Source organism: Symphalangus syndactylus, chromosome 24, assembly GCF_028878055.3.
Source record: "Symphalangus syndactylus isolate Jambi chromosome 24, NHGRI_mSymSyn1-v2.1_pri, whole genome shotgun sequence".
NCBI lineage: Eukaryota > Metazoa > Chordata > Mammalia > Primates > Hylobatidae > Symphalangus > Symphalangus syndactylus.
Window position 1 is genome coordinate 66,689,422 of NC_072446.2, and position 16,742 is coordinate 66,706,163.

Sequence of the window (16,742 nt, forward strand, 5' to 3'; positions counted from 1 at the left end):
TACAAAGACCCCACTGATAAAACAGGATGCACTAAGGAAGCCGGCCAAAAGCTGCCAAAACTAGGATGGCTAGAAGAAAGTGACCTCTGGTTGTATTCACTGCTCATTATATGTTTATATTAATGCATTAGCATGCTAAAAGACATTCTTACCAGTGCCTTGACAGTTTACAAATGTCATGGCAATGTCCGGAAGTTACCCTATATAGTCTAAAAAGGGGAGGAACCCTCAGTTCCAGGAATTACTGCCCCTTTCCTGGAAAACTCATGAATAATCCACCCCTTGTTTAGCATACGATCAAGAATAACCATAAAAATAGCTAACCAGCATCTGTCAGGGCTGCTCTGTTTATGGAATAGCGATTCTTCTGTTTCTTTACTTTCTTAATAAACTTGCTTTCACTTTACTCTGTGCACTCATCTCTAATTCTTTCTTGGGCGAGATCCAAGAATCCTCTCTTAGGGTCTAGATCAGGATCCTTTCCTGATCATTTATACCATTTGTCAAGTACAAGGTCCAGCACCTAGTGAGTGCTCAAAGTAGTAGTGATTTACTACTGTCTGTGCTAAAAAAAACACCTGTCATGATTAATTTTATATGTCAACTTGACTGGGCTAAGGCTGATGGCTGATAAAATATTACTTCCGAGTGTGTCTGTGAGGCTGTTTCTGGAAGAGATTTGTGTTTGAATTGATGGAATGAATAAAGAAGATCTGCCAAATACAGGAGGGCATCATCCAATCCACGGAGGGCTTGAATCGAACAAAATGGTGGAGGAAGAATGAATTCACTCTGTCTTGATCTGGGACATTCAACTTGGATACTGATGCCCCTGGTTCTGGGGCCTTTGGACTCAACTGATACACATCATTGGCTCCCCTGGTTCTCTGGCCTTTCAGGTTTGAACTGGAACTGCCCTACTGGTTTTCCTAAGCCTCTAGCTTATAGACAGATGACATAAGATTTCTCAGCCTTCATAACTGTGTGAGCCAATCCTTCATAATAAATCTCTTCCTACCTATATATCTCTATATATCCCATTGGCTCTGTTTCTCTGGAGAACCCTCACTAATACAGCACCCTCTCAAAAACAACCAAAACAAGTAACAATGACAAAAATAATTTCTGAAAATTTTCAAGAATAGGGAATTCAGTGGCATGAAATTGCACAGGTTTAAAGAAGTGCAATTTTATCAATCAAAAAGGGACTTCAAAATTATTAACTTGATTTTTTTTTAATTTTTTCTCCCTAGACTGCTCAACAAAGTATTCACTTTAACATGTGCTGTATATTTCATCTGACTGTTCATTTGCTCACACTTGAATGAACTCTATTAATTCAATGGCTACACCACATGCATTAAGAGAGTGCAATTCCAAAGAGATGTGCAAAGAGAATGAAACCAGGATGTCCTTAGGGTCTCTTCACCACTAGCCTGATGATCTGCAAGACTGCACTCATCAACCCTAATTAAAAGGATGCCCTGGCCAACACCCTCCTGTTCACCTGTGGACCACAGACACAGCTTGAGGTAGCTAATATTGAGCATTTTTCTCTTTATACTGCAGGTTGAGAAGAAGCAATAGAGAATCAGCACCGTAATTTTAGCCATTGTGTTTAATTCTTTAGCATAGTACAGTAGTACTTGAGACACCTAAGTAGATCCTCAGCCAGTTCCTTATGAAACTGCCTTTGCAAAAATTATATCAGTGAGAAAAATTATAACAGTTAGCTGAGCTAACCCACCTCCCACCTTGCCTTTTCCTTAATTATTCCTGGGCTTTTGGACCAAGGTAACTTTGGAAGATGTTTAGGCTACAGTTTAAATGATAATAGGCCTTGCCCAAAAACCAACCCCTTTTGTTTGAGAGGAAGGCCTGAGTCCTGCTAAGGTGCAGACATACATGACTGTCAGCCATTATTCTGGATGTTAGAAGATATGCAACGTCCCCAGTTACTTCTGCAAATAACATTGCCATTGTAGAAACTAAGATTGGCCTTTTGAGATATCTTTTCAGGTTTTTTTTTGCATGCCTAACACCCATGTCTCCACCTGGACCCACCTGGACTTACCAACCCCACTCCTACGGCCCCACCCAGAAGCAATTCAGCGTGATTTCATCCCTGCCCCATCCAATCAGCAGAAGCCTAGCCCCCCGCACCTCCTCTTCCCTCAAACTGCTTTAAAAAAAACCCCTAACCTAGCAGCTTTGGACGAGATGACTTGAATACTAACTCATCTCCCAAGTGGTGTGGCTGGCCTTGTCTCTATTAAACTCTTTTTTTTTTTTTTTTTTTTGAGACAGAGTCTTACTCTGTCACTGTCACCCAGGCTGGAGTGCAATAGCACAATCTGGGCTCACTGCAATCTGTGTCCCAGGGTTCAAGTGATTCTCCTGCCTCAGCCTCCTGAGCAGCTGGGATTACAGGTGCCTGCAATCAAGCCCAGCTAATGTTTGTATTTTTAGTAGAGGCAGGGTTTCACCATGTTGGTCAAGCCGGTCTCCAACTCCTGACCTCAACTGATCTGCCCATCTTTGCCTCCCAAAGTGTTGGGATTACAGGCGTGAGCCACCACGGCTGCCCAAACTCTTTCTTTACTACAATGCTGTGTTCTTTCTTTGTGCAGCTGGCAGGAAGAACCCCTTGGTGCTTACACTTATATTTTAATTTAATTGCCCATATTTTTTCCATACTTTCTTCCTGTCTTGTGTTGTTTCCACAAGCTCCTTGTAAATCTAGTGGGACCCCAGATTTCCTTGTCTAGTTTCCTAATGGATCGTCTCACATCTTTCCATGAATAAGATTTCCTTCTTGCATCCTTGAAGCATGGATCTCAAGGATTACCGTTTTCCATCAAACTGACTGAGACACTATTTCAAGGGGGAGATGCTTCCATTCCTCCAGGAAATAGAGTTATCTTCTACTTTTGTGAAGAAATAAAAGCAAGCCCAAAGAAACTTCACAGAGAGGGAAGAGACATGAAAATGAGAAGAGCAAGCCCCGGCCCCACCCCACAAAAATGAGAGCATCTTAGAAAAGAAAGGTGAGCAGTCTGTTACGTATGCAGCAAAAGGTGATAAACTGATACGATGATCTATCAAGATAAGGAAGACAAATAGAGGATGACTAAATTAAAAATACAATACAGTAGTAGTAAAAGAACATGAGGAGTAAAAATGATTACTTGAAACTAGAATTATTTCATTATTACCACCACCATCAAAACCAATTTGTTGCTCATTTCTATGTGGCATTGTTTGTCTTCTAATCCAGGTGCCTGCTCATTTATTTACATATTATGTTCTATGGCTGCTATTGGGCTACAACGACAAAGTCGAATAGCTGTAACAGAGGCTGCAGGACTCATAAAATCTAAACTATTTAATATGTGGTCCCTTACAGAAAAAGTATGCTGATCCAATTCTATGACTTTTCAGCATGAGATGACCTACCATACAGACCTTTCCTTAAAGGTCTCATGCTTGGATGACAATGAGCTCTGAGCTTTGGGGGCATGAGAGACCACATAATATTATCAGCACTGTTATTTCAAAGGCTGGTCTAGAGGAAGGAACAGGCTTGAATGTTGTTTTGGGTTTTTCTTTGCAAAAACCTGGCTGATCTTAGTTTTTGGTGCTTTGGGTTGTTTCAGTGTTCGGGCCAACTGAGGCGGTGCTCAGATGCCTGGCCTTGGCTTTCTTCTCACATCAGGAAGAAGTCACACAGCTGTGCTGACAAGAAAGATGTGTGCAGACTCGTAGAATCCTAAGGAGAACAACTGATATTCTTCGACCCGTCCACCTTAACATCCCCTATTTTTCTGTCACGGAGATATTAAGAAAATCGCCCATGGAGACATAGTCAGGAAAAGGAAGGATTAAGCCTCTAGCTCACCTTCCTTAAAGTCCTAGTCTTCTCCAACCTTTTGGCCCCCGCCTACGAATCATCCTTTTTACGGCTGCCAGAGTAACTGTCTCCAAAATGTAAATTGGATCATGCCAGTCCCTGATGAAAATGGCTTCCCATAGCAATCAGAACAAAATCCAAACACTTCGGCCTGGTTCTACACCATTTATTCTCGTACTTAAGTGTGCACTGGACTTCCTGGAAGGGCTTGTTAATGCACATACGCCTGGGCCAGTTCCTGGAGTTTCTGATTCCATAGGTCCGTGGGATGGGCCTGAGAATGCGCATCTCTAATAAGGTTCTGGGTGGTGCTGATGATGCTGGCTTGGGGGCCACACTTTGAGAGAACTACTGCTCCATATGAGGGGCTTCTGTCTGCTTCTCAGAATTCTCCTCTTACCACGCCCTGACCATGATGCTCACTCCACCCTTGGTGCTCTTCTTTCGACATGCCAAGACTATGTTTGCCTCAGGGCCTAGCATTTGCTGTTTCCATGTCTTGGAATGCTTTTCCCTTAGTTCTTGGCCAAACTGGCTCCTTTTTTTAAATTTTTTTTTAGACAGTCTAGCTCTGTCACCCAGGCTGGAGTGCTGGAGTGTAGTGGCGCAATTTCAGCTCACCGCAACCTCTGCCTCCCAGGTTCAAGTGATTTTTGTACCTTAGCCTCCTGAGTTGCGGGGACTACAGGCGTGCACCACTATGCCTGGCTAATTTTTATATTTTTAGTAGAGACAGGATTTTGCCACGTTGGCCAGGCTGGTCTCGAACTCCTGACCTCAGGTGATCTGCCCGCCTCAGCCTACCAAAGTGCTGGGATTATAGGTGTGAGCCACTGCGCCCGGCCAATCTATCTCCTTCTTATCATTCAGCTACAACTTCAAATGCCACCTCCTGAATAGGGCCTGCCCTGACCACCCAACCCACAGCAATGTCCCCTCCCCTACTCCTCAGTGTCTGCCTGTCTCTCTGATCCGTCTATCACTCCTTTTAGCAACATGATAGTATTGAACACTGCTGGAAACCATTCATTTCTATGCTTATTGGTTTATTGTTGGTCTTCTGCCACTGGACCATACACTCCCAAAAGACTGAGACTTTGTTTGTCTTGTTCATTGCTTTATCTCAGCCTTCTAGAACAGTGGTTTGCACCATGGATTAAGTTGTAATGACTTTAAAATATTTCCGAATTTTTAAAGGGCCAACTGTACTCAAGATTGTTTAACATCATTAAGTTGCTATATAGCTTGTTGTAGCCTAATGATTCCAATATGATAATCCACATACAATATACAGAGTGTGTGATAGACTCATATAAGTATACATATTTACAATCTTACCCCTAATTATAATTCAGAATATTCTGTCAGAGGTTCTTTTTCCTCAAACCTTTCTGTATAAACAGACTTTCAGTTTATGCAGACGGGGTTTCACCACATCTCTACTAAAAATACAAAAATTGGCCGGGCATGGTGGCACATGCTTGTAATCCCAGATACTCAGGAGGCTGAGGCAGGAGAATTGCTTGAACCCAGGAGGCGGAGGTTGCAGTGAGCCGAGATCGTGCCATTGCACTCCAGCTTTGGCGACAAGCATGAAATTCTGTCTCAAAAAAAAAAAAAAAATTCCTCTACCCTGAGGAATGCAGTATCACCCACATGAGAGGGTGAATGAAGGAAGCCCGTGGCTGTGAGGGTCTTGGGGTCATTCCTTCATCCCATCAGGCAACAACAATCACCCTGAGAGAGGAGGACTGAGAGAGGAAGATGCGCCCATGTGTTCATCCTCTTGGATCATTTATTACGTTCTTCCCTTTCTGTTCAATGTATTTTTAACTAGTATTAATGTGATTATATACAAAATGCTTCTTAGGTACTACAGAAGATATCATTTTTCCTTTTGGTTCTTCATCATTTCAGAAAGAAACAATATAAATGCATCCATACACACACCCCCTTCTCTGGCATTCCCTCCACCTTGCATCAGAGCTGTCCAGTTCCTGTGCTAGAAATTCCAACCTCATTCTACACTTATTCTCTCACATATTCTACATCCACCAGGTTAGAAAAATCTTCTCATTTATTCCTATACTCAAAATCCTCCCATATTTCTCCATATGTGTGATTGACTGTCCATTAAGTCCTTCAAGCCCAACACTACCCCCCAGACTACTCCCACAAGGAATCCAGCCACATCCACTTGTCACTGGTCATCCAGAACTGATCACTGCCCTGCTGAAACCCCATCAAAGGTTCCCTAGACCTTTCAGAATCAAATGCCAATGCCCTGGGCTGGAAAGCAAACCCACTGACGGTGTGGACACTGGCCGTCTCTGTGCCTTCACCCGTGTACTCCACTGCCCTACCCTCTGCCCTAGCTAGACAATCCCCTTACCCCCTCAATAGAATGTGCTGTCATACTCATGCCCTTGCAGAAGCCCTGGCCTCTCCCTTCCTCTTAGCTATGCTTTGAGTGGTTGACTGACTCACCTATCAAGACTCAGCCTGAAAGGGGCCTCCTCATTAAGGCTTCTGGGGTCAGTCCCCCAGCCCTGCTGCCCCTTCCTCTCCTCTTACACCACAAGGAGATCATTCTACCACCTTTCTCATCACAATATGCAAGTGGAAGAAGGTGGAGGGGTGAGAGTGAAAGGGCTTCAGGGCCACATACTGAAAGCCTGGAGTTTAAAACTGAGAACCCCAGCCAGTGGTGTTGGTGGTATAGTGGTGAGTACAGCTGCCGTCCAAACTATGAAGCCAGTACTTACTGCAGTGCATAATAAAGTGGCACCAACAGGTTTCTGTTCTGTATGTCCAACTCAAAGAGAGACAGGAGCTTAAGAAAACAGGACTCATGGCAAGACAGCCAGTAACTAAACTAATTATCCACCGGGAACATGCAGAAATCGGTTTCTTGGGATAAAAACACAGCAATTTAACTCCATTTAATGCATTTTCACTGCTTTTTCTCCCTCCAACTCCAAATTTGAAATTATTTTGTTTTTGGTTTGTGATTGGCTACTTTTATACTTTAAATCGTATATGCAAGTCTCTATTGTACATCAACTAGCAACCTTCCCTCTTGCTGAGAGTATAAAGCCTCTGGCCTTTCCTCTGTTTCTCCAAGTCCCTTCTAATTTCCAGCACCTGTCTGGCACCCTTACTTTAAATAGATAAAGGTAACAGCTTTTTTGTTATTCTTGGTCAAAAATAATTAAATGTTTTGTCTACCCTTAGGTTGATTATAAAAGTTGAAAAACTAATAGGTTGATTATAACAGTTGAAAAACTAATATTATTACGATATTATCATTTTGATGACTTTGTAAGTATCTTTTAGTGTAAATACAGGTATATCTGGATACTGTTTTACAATTTAATTTAAATTATCTAAAGCTAAAAAATAATATACAAAGATGGCTATCCCTCTTTTCATTGTTATGTCAAAGTATGATTGAAGAGGCATACCTAAGAATGATTTACTTCTATAGAAAAATGTATTTTTGGTTTGACCTACTATTTACTGTTGTTTAGGACCTAGATTCTTTGAAGTTTAATAGATAGCATTTTTCTGCTGTTATTCTATAGTGATGCAGATGACTTGTGTCCAGTAGAAAAAGGCAAATCTATAATAGGTTGTAGTTTTATTGCCTTATAGGACATTAGCCAGTTCTGTATCTAATTGACAAAACTTATTTCACTTTTCCTTTCCTTTCCTATGTAAAATTCTCTTCCTCAAGTGCTCTTGGAACTAGCTTTATCATCCTGCTAATGTCCTCACTGATTAGTTAAATATATCTTTTAATGAAAATACTTTATATGAGGCTTGTGTTTTTAACTCTTTTGAAAATTGTATTCGGAAAGTGCCTTGCTTTGCTGATGAACAGCCTGTGAGGTGTAGGCTGCTTGAGCTTTTCTGAGCTTCATGGTGTGGCTGCTCACAATTTGATTTCAGAACCACCTTGGAAAGAGGCCAAAGTCAGCCTGTCCCACTGTGCCTGACTTTAGGTTTGTATTGACCCTGCACTTCGATACTCCTTTGATCCTGACACCTGCAATAATTGTCTCAGTTTTCCTCCACCGTGTGTGTGTGAGTGTGTGTGTGTGTGTGTGTGTGTGGGTGTGTGTGTCTGTGTGAGAGTATACGGTGGAAGGTGGGGAGGCTAGGATAAAGACCAAGAAGACCAAGACTTTGCTAGAAAAAGGGACTCCATCTAGGCAGCTGGACTCAGATACAAGAAAGACCCATGGGCAAGAAGAAGGGGTAGCCCCAGCTGGGATTTATGATGTGGGAAAGACGAGGCCAGTGGCTGAGTCATCTATAAAACATTTGAACCCCTGCTCTGGTTGCCACTAAGGAGAACTGGCTGATGAATTCTGTAGATTCCAATGGAATGCACTGAGAATGTTTCTTAGTGTCAAGAAAGGAGAATGGAATTTTTAAATCTGGTTGTAGTTTGAGTTGATTATCTATGCCATCCAGTAAGAAAGCCACTAGGCCCATGTACCTATATAAATTTGAATTTAAATTATGTAAAATTAAAAACTTAAGTCCCTCAGTCCCAGTAGCCACATTTCAAGTGCTGAACAGCCACATGTGGCTGCCATAACGGCAACACAAATGTAGACCATTTCTATCATTGTGGAAAGTTCTGTTGGTGAACACTTACCTATGATGGCAGTCTCCTTCTTAAGAATAAAGCTCTTTTTAGATTTTGTTTGTTTTAAGGACATACTTTGACTTTCAGGCTTATGCAAAAGGGAAGATCTCAGGAGAGTCTGAGTAGGAGAGTTTGAGGTGAAAGGGGAGCCAAACAGCTCAGGATGAGGAGGGACTTGAATTTTGAAGGTTTCTTCTTTAGATTGAGAGAGAGAAAATGTTTAAGTTAAGAAAAAAGCATGTGGAAAAGTGAAAAAAGACTCTGAGTGTGATTAAAATAAAATAAAGGAAATAGGAACATGCACCCTGATGGAGGAGAGGGACAAAGAAGAAAAAAAGAGAGAAACCCCTGGCTGGGCTGGCTAATGAAATTTATTCAGCATGATCTCCGATTTTTAATCTTAAAGTTGTCCTGGTGTGTGAGGCAATTCTCTGCTGCCACTAAATCTTCAGTAAAAAGTCTACTTTTTACAACATCCTTGTGTTTCTGGGATTTGATGTTAAAATGGGTTTAGGGAAGGAAACAAATTGGAGTAGTCAACAGTCCTGGAAATTGAATGGTAACGAAGCATTTGAGGACATAAGTCATCACCAAGAGTGGGTAAGCACCTAGGAATTCTAGGAAAGACTGGGAAGGCCCTGATCTGCCAGGGAATGGGTTCTTCAGATCTTTGATGTGGATATTATAGGAAAGTCAGGGGGCTGGTTGAGTTAGAGATAGCTGGGTTGCACGTATTTTTAAAAGCACTGCTATTTCTCTCCTCCACAAGAGAGGAATCTCTATTTTAAAGATTTAATATTAAGCATCACTTAGGAAACAAAATACATTTTGCATTTAAGTAACGTGTAAGTCAAGTAAAGTTAGAGAAGTACAGAATTAGAAGTGTCATGGCAATACAATCAGATGCTACAACACAGCCTACCACTTAGGTCATTTGTAAAAATCTGGCTGTCTCAAAAATAATTCTTCAGTAATGCAGAAATAATAAAACAAACTTTAAATGCATTTGCACTTACTACATTTATTGACTATTTTTAAAACAGTGGCTATTAAACATTTTTCCTCCACCTAGTGAATGCTTACTCCCTGCTTCCCTTTTTTTTTTTTTTTTTGTGAGACACAGTGTCACTCTGTCACCCAGGCTGGGGTGCAGGGGCGTGATCTTGGCTCACTGCAACGTCTGCCTCTTGGGTTCAAGCGATTCTCCTGCCTCAGCCTCCCAAGTAGCTGGGACTACAGGCATGTGCCACCACGCCTGGCTAATTTTTTTGTATTTTTAGTAGAAACGGGGTTTCAGTGCGTTAGCCAGGATGGTCTCAATCTCCTGACCTAGTGATCTGCCCGCCTCGGCCTCCCAAAGTGCTGGGATTACAGGCGTGCGCCACTGCGCCCAGCTGCTTTCTTTAAACAAATACACGGAATATAATTTTATGTTTACCTGCTATTTGAGTTCATGACGATAACATTAGTTATCATATGGTGCTGACAGCATTTATGCCCCTTCACAAAAGGTACCTTTGCTATGACACTTCAGGGATGCTTGCGTTTTGTTTCTCTAATCTTGTTCCTCCCATTGGCTTTCAGCTGTAATCCCTCATGGCTGTTCATGTACCAACCATAGAAACGAAACTTTTCTGCTTACATGTTGTTGCCTTAAATGTTTTCATGGCTCTGGCTCTAAAGAACTGAGTCTTATAGGAGTGGGAAATAATTTTTTTTTAAACTGGCTGTCATCCAGCTTGAAATATTCTTCAGCTTTGTGGTTTGGTATGTTATCATGAAGACACATGTTTACTTTATAAAGTTAAAACGTTTTTGCTCAAAATCCTAGTAAAATAGCACTTGAAAGAGTTGAAAGCTTAGTTACATTGTATTTAATACTTGTTCAAGGGTTCTTTCCTTCTAACTTTGCCTAGTTTGCAGAGGAATCCAGAGGAAAAGCAAATGCCTTTAGAAGCACAGGTGATCAGTATTTCCTAATATGAGCTGTGATGATTAATAACCAAAAAAAAATCACAAGAAATAAGAAGGATTCAAATGAATCTCTGGTTCATCAAATCACATTTCACTTTTGTCAAGTACTTTTTTCTACAATAGCTTTCTCTTACGTAACAGTAGGAGATATACTGAACCAATGATTGCATGTAATCTCTTCAAAATTACCTCCTCTGAATTATTAGTCTGAATTGGAATCAACTGGATCTAAAATCATTTTAGATGCTAGACATCCACAAAGAGTTTGGTGGTTACAGGTATTCTGCTAGTCCCTGGAGAGAAAAAGATAAGTAAAATACGATCCTTGACTTCAAGAAACTCAGAGTATAGTTTGAGAGAAAGAAACATTAAATAAAATGTGAACGCAGTGTAAAATATGCAAGGGTAGGTTAGTGGTGGCAAAAAATAAGTTATCGCCTCTTATTCAGTGAGTCAAGGAAGATATCACAGAAGTGGAGATTTCTCCTCTGGGTTCTGCGATGAGAGGAGTTCACCAATCAAACCAATAGGAACAAATACATTTCAGGAAGAGGGAGTAGCATAAACAAACTGTGTAGTAGAATAGTTTATAGGGGAAACTGTAAGTGGTTTGCTATAGTTGAAGCATACAGTGTATGTTGGAAACTGGAGAGAAATGAAGGTGAGGTAATTAAGCAGGAGCCAAACTACAGAAGGCCTTGTAGTTCATTCTGTGAAATTCCCTTTATGCTACAATGGGAAGTGATGGAAGCATTGTAAACACAGGAGAAATGGGATCTGCTTTATATTTTAAAAATATTACTCTATGATCTCAACCATGGGAGAGAGAAAAAAAGAAAAACAAATATGAAAAAAGACTAGAAGAAAACTGCAAAAGAATTAACAGTGCTTGTCTCTGGATGGCAGAATATTATTCTGTTTCATCTTACAGCAGAATGCAGTCCACTGCTATTTCAATTTCAGACATATGAACAGCTATCACTTCAATATTTTAATTCAAACAAGGAATAGTGACCATTTTTAGGTTCATCCTTAGAATTCGCAATTTTGTTTACTTAAAAAGTGACTATCCTGTAAATCTAGAGAGTACTATGATACACCCTGCAGAAATATCAAGTCAACAAGTATTAAGCTATGTCAGCTCACAGAAGACTTAGTTTCTGCATCTAAAAATCTGGACCTCTGGGAAGATCAGCGAATTAGCCACTTCATACACTTCATTGATTTTGAAAGGAACCAACTCTGACTCTAAATGAAGTTTTAATATGTTTTATATTCAACTTTGTGGTAAAGGAAACATCAATTTCATTATACACTCCTTCCAAAGTCACCTCAAATTCAAGTACAATAGAAGAAAAATCATGCATTTACAATGCAAATGAGGCTTTAATTCACCTACCCAGCCATTCTGAACAGATTGGTGGCCCAAAGCCCCTGCTCTATAGAAAGTCTGGAGTCATCACCACCTTGCAAGGGCACAGACAATAAATGATAGAATCAGAGGCATGCAAAGCTTTGGTCAAAATGGTTTCTATCAATGAAATGAGCAAAGCAATGACTGGCACAAAGTTCAATCACTATTACATTTATAACACATACAAAGTTATATGTAGAATGACTGCCAAAAGCACTGCATTAAGCAAAAACTGTTACTACATAAAACCCATCTGTAAACTGAGAATATTAATAGCAACAACCTCATAAGGTTGTTGTGAAAAATTAAACAAATCATACACATAAAATGTTTAGAAGGTCATCTGGCACATAGTGAGCACTCAAAAATTTATAGTATCATTATCATTATTACTCTATCTCATAACTTGCCTCTTTTCAACAACTCCAACCTATAAATCCTAAAGATGTTCTTACTTATGTCAAAGCATATTTACTCAATACTGTAATTAAAATTTAATAATGATTAGAATGTTTTGAGAAAAAAGATTAATAATACTTCTTTACCTCTTCGTATCTGTCGAAAACTGCTCCTTCTTGCAAAAAGGAAGGAACTTCCTTCTGCCAGTTAAATTCATAAGGTTTGGCCATGATTATATTCAAGACCTAAAATGAAAAAGAATAGCTCATTAGTATATAAAATGAAAAAACAATTGAGGATGCTTAATCACTTTGCATTTCTGTGTTTGCAGAAGATTTTCTTTAAATATGTGGAATACGTGTTTTTCTTCTTCCCTTTGCCTGACCCCGCAACTTGCTTTCTTTTCTCTAAACCTGGAGATACCATAATCAAGAAATACCAGAGGTGATCATTTGGGAAGTTTCCATTCCCTCTCCAAATCCTACAAAATAACAAGATGTGCATATATATATTTATTTATTTATTTAAATCTGAAGGCACCAGATAAAATAAGGAAACCATAGACCAAAATCGATACATAAGAGAGGACTGCTGTAAATAGCTAAGGGCACTATGGGCTTGAAGGTGAACATAGGGCAGGAGGAGCCCACAGGGTATAAGTTGCAGAATCATGTAGGAATAGCCAGAATTTTTTATAGCTCTTTGTCCTCTCTTTAGCCCTCTCTTAGGCTCTCTTTCCCCTACCCCTTCGTTCCTCACCCCTTGGGCCACGTGGAGGAGCAAGAGAAGGTCTGGTTTTGAGACAGCCAGCTCATAGGGGGTCCCTGGAGAAACTCCAACCAGCCTGCCCACTGAGGTGGGGCCTCGGGATGTTCACAATATTTGTAGCAGAGAGAGGAGTCTGGCCCCTCCTCCTCCTGTGTGGAACGTGGGATTCCAATGGCCTGGAAGGAAGCCCTCTAGCAGGGATTCTGGGCTGGCAAGAGTCCCTGTTGCTCCCCTTTTCTTCCTTTTTACCCAATGAAACCCTGTCTTACCATTTAAATTGTCTGTGAGCTTGAATTTTCATGGCCGTGGGACAAAGAACCCCGTTTTTAGCTGAACTAAGGAAAAGCCCTGCAACAGTTTTATCATAGACAGTGAGTAGGACATTTAAAGAGAGGCTAGGCACTGTTCAGGGTGGCTCCCTGCCACTAGGAAGAACTCAGCATTCCTTTTACCCATCCTTGTTGGCAACATGCACCATGGTATGTATGCAATAACTACAACCCAAACATCTTGCATGACAGGGAAGCATACAACAAAGAGTCACCAAATAGTTAAGCAATGCAAAGAACATGGAAGAACACCAAACACATCAAGTAAAACTTACACCCAAGGAAAGAGAGTGAACAGGAAAAACAGGACCTGACTTCAGCATACTGATTTTTTCAGAGGGAAGAGAGAGTATATTCTGTTCCTAAAATATAATTAACTACAGATACTACAGATTTAAAACAAGATTGTTGAAATAAAACTTAATAGATGAGCTGAATTGTAAAGAAAACTCAGATGAAGTGTTGAGCCAAGGAATTCTTAAAAATGCAACACCAGGCCGGGCGCGGTGGCTCACGCCTGTAATCCCAGCATTTTGAGAGGCCAAGGCGGGGTGGATCACCTGAGGTCAGGAGTTCAAGACAAGCCTAGCCAACATGGTGAAACCCCGTCTCTACTAAAAAGTATAAAAATTAGCTGGGTGTGATGGCAGCCACCTGTAATCCCAGCTACTCGGGAGGCTGAGGCAGGGAGAATTGCTTGAACCCAGGAGGCGGGGGTTGCCGTGAATGAAGATCGCATCACTGCACTCCAGCCTGGGTGAAAAAGTTAGAGATATAGAAAATAGAAAGGAAAAGTTTAACAACCTTATATGGAGACAATGGAGGGATGGAAATAAAGCAACAGTAGAAGAACGTTTCTGAAACCTGAATATTTGAGTCCTCAAAGTGAAAAAATCCACTGATTCCACATAGCATAAATGCGGGAAAAAGATATACACCCCCAAATATACCTCATGGTGACACTGAAGACACAAAATATGCAGAAATTATGAAATCTCTCAAAGATGCAGGAAGAGAAAAGATAATCTAGAGGTAAATGACAATGAGATTGATATCAGGTACATCATCCACAACACTAAATGCAGTAAGACAATTTTAAAGTTCTGCGGAAAATAATTTTGGATTTAAAATTCTGTGTTCAATACTGTTTCAACTTTTAGGAGAAAAATGTAGTTATTTACAGACTTGTAAGTAATAAGAACGATTTAGTAATCTACTCTGAAAAATTTAATGTATTATATACTCTGTCGGGGAAAATAAATAGAGAAATGAGAGATATGGGAAATAATGTTAAGAAAAATAAAGTAAAAAGAAACAATAGGCTTACTCTCAAGTCTTATTGTACTATGCCAAAAAAGTAGAAAAGAAAAAATATATTCAAAAATTAGCCAACCCAAATCCTAGATTGTATCAATATATGAGTTGTGGCCAGCGAGGTGGTTGGAGGAACGAAGTTTGAGACAAAGGGAAGTAAAACCATTTTGGGAGGGGAACAGAGATACTAAAAACTCTAGACATTAGTAGGAAAATAGAAGTTTAAATATGAGTGCTATGAATTTAAGAGTTCTCGTATAGAAAATTAAAATTAAAAAATATAACTTCCAAATGATTAGCAGGGGAGAAATAGCAAAAGAAACTTGAGCCTCTTTTAAAAAGTAAGCAGATAAAGAATGGAGAGAAGACAGGAACATATTATAAGTAGAAAACACAAAACAAAATGACACATCACTAAGCATAGTAAACACGAATTGGTTAAATTCACTTATAAAAGAGGTTTTCGGATTAGGTAAAATTATGGTTGTTTACAGAAATATTTTGAAAACTATCTAAGAAGTTTGAAAATGCAGGGATGTTGGGGGGAGGGGGTGGGATAGCATTTGGAGATATACCTAATGTTAAATGACGAGTTACTGGGTGCAGCACACCAACATGGCACATGTATTCATATGTAACTAACCTGCATGTTGTGCACATGTACCCTAAAACTTAAAGTATAATTAAAACAAAAAAAGATAGAACTAAAATTAAAAAAAAGAAAGAAGAAAGAAAATGCAGGGATGAAAAAAGATACCATGGGCACATGTTAAGAAAAAAAGAAAACAGGTGTAACAATAACATGAGACGAAACAGACTTCAAGAGAAAAAGCACAGACAGAGTAATAATGCATCATATTAACTGCCATTAATATCTAAGCACGTGACCACACAGCATCAAAATGTTTGAAAATTGACAAAGTACAAGGAGAAATTAGCAAAGTCACAAACAGGAGACAATGATTCTCAGAAATTAACAGAATAAGAAGACAAAGAAGTAAGAATCTTGAAGATCTGAATATCATACTTAATAATTTAGTACAAACAACTTAAATAACTCAAAGTAACATAATTTAAATAACAGTACTTAATGAGCTTTATTCTGTCTCTTAATATATTTATTCTCTCTCTAAATATATTATTTTTTTCTTTCCCTCTTTGCACCTTGGCTACCCACACACATGTGACAATCTCAAAATCCGATCACGATTAGGCCCTAGAGGAAATTTCAGCATTTTTCAAAAGGCAGAAAATATTGTGGTCATGCTCATTGACAACAACAAGGAAACGTATAAATCAATGACAGAGAGTGTACAACATCTATATACATGGAAAGTAAACATTCACACACCCCACACACACAAATATACACCCCTAATTCATTCTTGAGTTAAGCAGAAATTATAAAATTTTTAGAAAGAAAAGATGAGAGCATTACAAACCAAAACATAGATATGTAATATGTAGCCAAAAATAAAAATAGTAAAACAATGATCAGTAAAAGCAAAAGTTAATTGTTTTCTGAATTGGATATATATTTGGCAAGTACTGAGAGCAAGAGTGAGAGACATAGAGAGAGGGAGATTTAGGCGGGGGCAGAAGGGAGGATGAGGAGAAGGAGGTGGCTGTAGCACAAACTCACAACATTTACAATGAAAAGTGGGATACAATTAAAGAAGGAGAATGTAAACATTCTAAGAGAATACTGTGTATAACTTTAATCAGAGTATTTTAAAAGCTAAATAAAGTATACGTCTTTCAAAGTTAAAATACATTTGGCTTAAATTACTATAGCCATTGTCAAAAACAGTATGGAGGTGCCTCAAAAAACTAAAAATGGAATTTTAGTTTTTTGAGGAAATAAATGATACAGCAATCCCACTTCTGGGTATTTACCGGAAAGATTTTAAATCAGTAGGTCAAAGAGATATTTGCACTCCCATGTTCACTGCAGCACTATTCACAATATCCAAGTTA

The 16,742-nt window shown here is 39.5% G+C and overlaps 1 protein-coding gene across 17 annotated transcripts in view; it reads right to left on the bottom strand.

The window, feature by feature from the left end:
- Positions 1-16,742, bottom strand: part of PLCB4 (phospholipase C beta 4) — a 413,770-nt gene that overhangs the window by 158,005 nt on the left and 239,023 nt on the right. For all 17 annotated transcript variants that reach the window (XM_055266705.2, XM_055266699.2, XM_055266709.2 and 14 more), the window contains one exon: positions 12,501-12,599. In XM_055266705.2, coding sequence (XP_055122680.1) covers positions 12,501-12,584 — 84 coding nt within the window. In that variant the 5' untranslated portion in view covers positions 12,585-12,599. The remainder of the gene's footprint in view (positions 1-12,500; positions 12,600-16,742) is intronic.